This window comes from Monopterus albus, unplaced genomic scaffold, assembly GCF_001952655.1.
Source record: "Monopterus albus unplaced genomic scaffold, M_albus_1.0 scaffold13.1, whole genome shotgun sequence".
NCBI lineage: Eukaryota > Metazoa > Chordata > Actinopteri > Synbranchiformes > Synbranchidae > Monopterus > Monopterus albus.
In genome coordinates, this window is record NW_018127893.1 from 839,645 (window position 1) to 842,202 (window position 2,558).

General features: G+C 41.6%; 1 protein-coding gene across 2 annotated transcripts in view; it reads left to right on the forward strand.

Annotated features, from left to right (window-relative positions):
* slc35f4 (solute carrier family 35 member F4) overlaps positions 1-2,558 on the forward strand; it is a 15,260-nt gene that overhangs the window by 11,883 nt on the left and 819 nt on the right. For both annotated transcript variants that reach the window (XM_020591035.1, XM_020591036.1), the window contains exons 2-6: positions 1-97; positions 568-787; positions 893-994; positions 1,098-1,290; positions 1,968-2,057. The exon at positions 1-97 is cut by the window's left edge and continues 195 nt beyond it. In XM_020591035.1, coding sequence (XP_020446691.1) covers positions 1-97; positions 568-787; positions 893-994; positions 1,098-1,290; positions 1,968-2,057 — 702 coding nt within the window. The remainder of the gene's footprint in view (positions 98-567; positions 788-892; positions 995-1,097; positions 1,291-1,967; positions 2,058-2,558) is intronic.

A 2,558-nucleotide genomic window follows, 5' to 3' on the forward strand; every position in this document is an offset into this window, starting at 1 on the left:
GGTCCACCAGCAATTGGAACATCCTCTTCTTCCCTATCTACTACTCTGTACATGAGGCGACCACACGGGAGAAGCAGACTCCCATACAAAAATTCAGGTAACTTACAATGTTTAAATTTGAATTTAAAAAGAAGAAAAATTATAGTATTGTTTAAGAAAAGTAGAATATCTTGGATATCTGTAAGAAAGTTTTTGGGCTGTATCAGGACTCACTAAAAAAAAGGGAAATTGTCAGGTAGTTGTGTGTCTGTTTAGCTTAATAAAGGACAAAACATCACAAAAGAACAACACAGTTAGATCAAAATCAAGCCTACAGTTCGAGCTCACTGTAGAAGCTCTACTGGTGGCCCCTAGAGGCTTTGCTGCTCTTCACAGCCAGCTGGAACACATTTAACTGTAATCCACCTAATTGTCTATGAGGAACCAGGCAACTAAGCAACCAACATTTCCGACAACGCGCGATTCTCTTGATAGTAGGGCTAAGAGTGACAAACAAAGACACTGTTCCAAGAGGACAAGAGGATGCTGTGACTTCCTTTATACTCTTGTGGTGTTTCTTCCTAACAGGGAGTGCAGCAAGCTATTTGGGGAGGATGGGATGACCCTCAAGCTTTTTGTAAAGAGGACAGCACCCTTCTCAATCTTGTGGACACTGACAAATTACCTGTACCTCTTGGCCCTGAAGAAACTGACTGCCACTGATGTCTCTGCCCTCTATTGCTGCCACAAGGCCTTTGTCTTTCTCCTGTCATGGATCGTCCTGAAGGATCGGTTCATGGGTGTTCGGGTCTGTACAAAAACACCAGCAAATGCAAATTGTTATTTGAAGGAAAATGCTTCCTAATTCCGAGAGTTACTGACACCATTGATGGTTTTGAATTTCTACCTGCAGATTGTGGCAGCCACAGGTATCGTCATGATAGCTTATGCTGGTGATTCCTTTGTGGGTGTGGCGCTGGCTGTGGGCTCAGCCTCGACATCAGCTCTCTACAAGGTCAGACTGCTGAAAATATTGCTGGTTGAAGATTGTGTGATTGTCTTTGCAGAGAATTTAAATACATGAAGTCTAAATTGACTGTCATCCCCTCACCATGCAGGTGCTGTTCAAGATGTTCCTGAGCAGTGCCAACCTTGGAGAAGTGGCTCATTTTCTTTCCACCATGGGCTTCTTCAATCTCATCTTCATTTCCTGCGTGCCCCTCATCCTCTACTTCACCAAGGTAGAGCACTGGGGTTCACTGTCCTCACTGCCCTGGGGATACCTGTGTGGACTGGCAGGACTGTGGCTGGGTGAGAGTGCATATACATCCTGTGGAAGTGTGAAAATCACGGTTTCACCTGTGTGTTTCCATGAACAAAGCATTTTGAAATCATTTTAGGGCAACAGCATGTAATGATTTTCATTATTTTTTTTATTGAATTTGCTGATTATTTCCTTGATTAAATGTGCCTTGTGGAGTGTGCATGTAAACAAACAAAAGGTCTGTGTACATTCAGCGTTCCTCACCAAAACATGCCTTTAGTTATTGATGTTTATGAGCATAAACCAGCAGTAGGATGGAAAACACACCGGCTTTGTTTGCATATGTACAATACAAACAAATCAGGCAACATCCTACCAAAACATTGATTCTTAACACTACTAACAGTCATAACCTCCACAAGGTACCTTTAATCAATACCATGTGATTTCATCTGTGACAGTTAAATGGCTAAATTAAATGTGATTAAATGGCTTGTTTTCGTGTGACCAACAGAACCAGAGATATTTCCGTTTACTATAATGTGACACAAAAAATAGTACATGGTCACATTTAAGAAGCTGGTACTGGTGAATTTTGGGCATTTTTGTTGACAAAAATCAAAATCTGAATTTTTGCCCAGTAATTCTCTGCCAATTGAATAATTGTAAATCATTTCAGCCCAAATGTATTTATACTTTTCAACATCGTTCATATCTTTTACAGTGTTCAACATCCTGGTTCATGTTGGTGTGGTGCTGACCTACCCCATTCTCATCTCCATAGGGACACTGCTCAGTGTGCCGGGCAACGCAGGTAGCGTTTCTTTATGTGGATCAAGTATTACCTCCCGTTTACTGATTATTGTTTTGATTGGCATGACGGAAATTAAATGCACTTGTGAAAATGAGAATAAATGGCCACACATGCTGTGGGTTTGTATCGAGAGGTCAGCATTTAAGGCCACTGTAGCAAACAGATTACACAGCAAGTCTGTCGCTCTCATCCTGGAAACCCAATCATCAATGTGCCTCAACAAGCCCTGCAACTATTCTCTCACTGAGGGAGGATCAGGTTGCCAAGGCGACATTAAATGCCTACAGACAAGTTCTTTTCTTTAGCCACGATAAACTGTACGAAGGTCAGTGGGTTACAGCAACTTGTCCCAGGGCTCCAGAGAGCAAAGAGAGAGAGGATAAAGTGGATTGCTTGTGCTGATTATAAGCTGCATTTACTACTACTTCCATACAACTGCAGTGTCCTGTGGTTTATCTTACTTTATGTAATTAATCTCATTTTATTTTTGTTTCTCCCCTA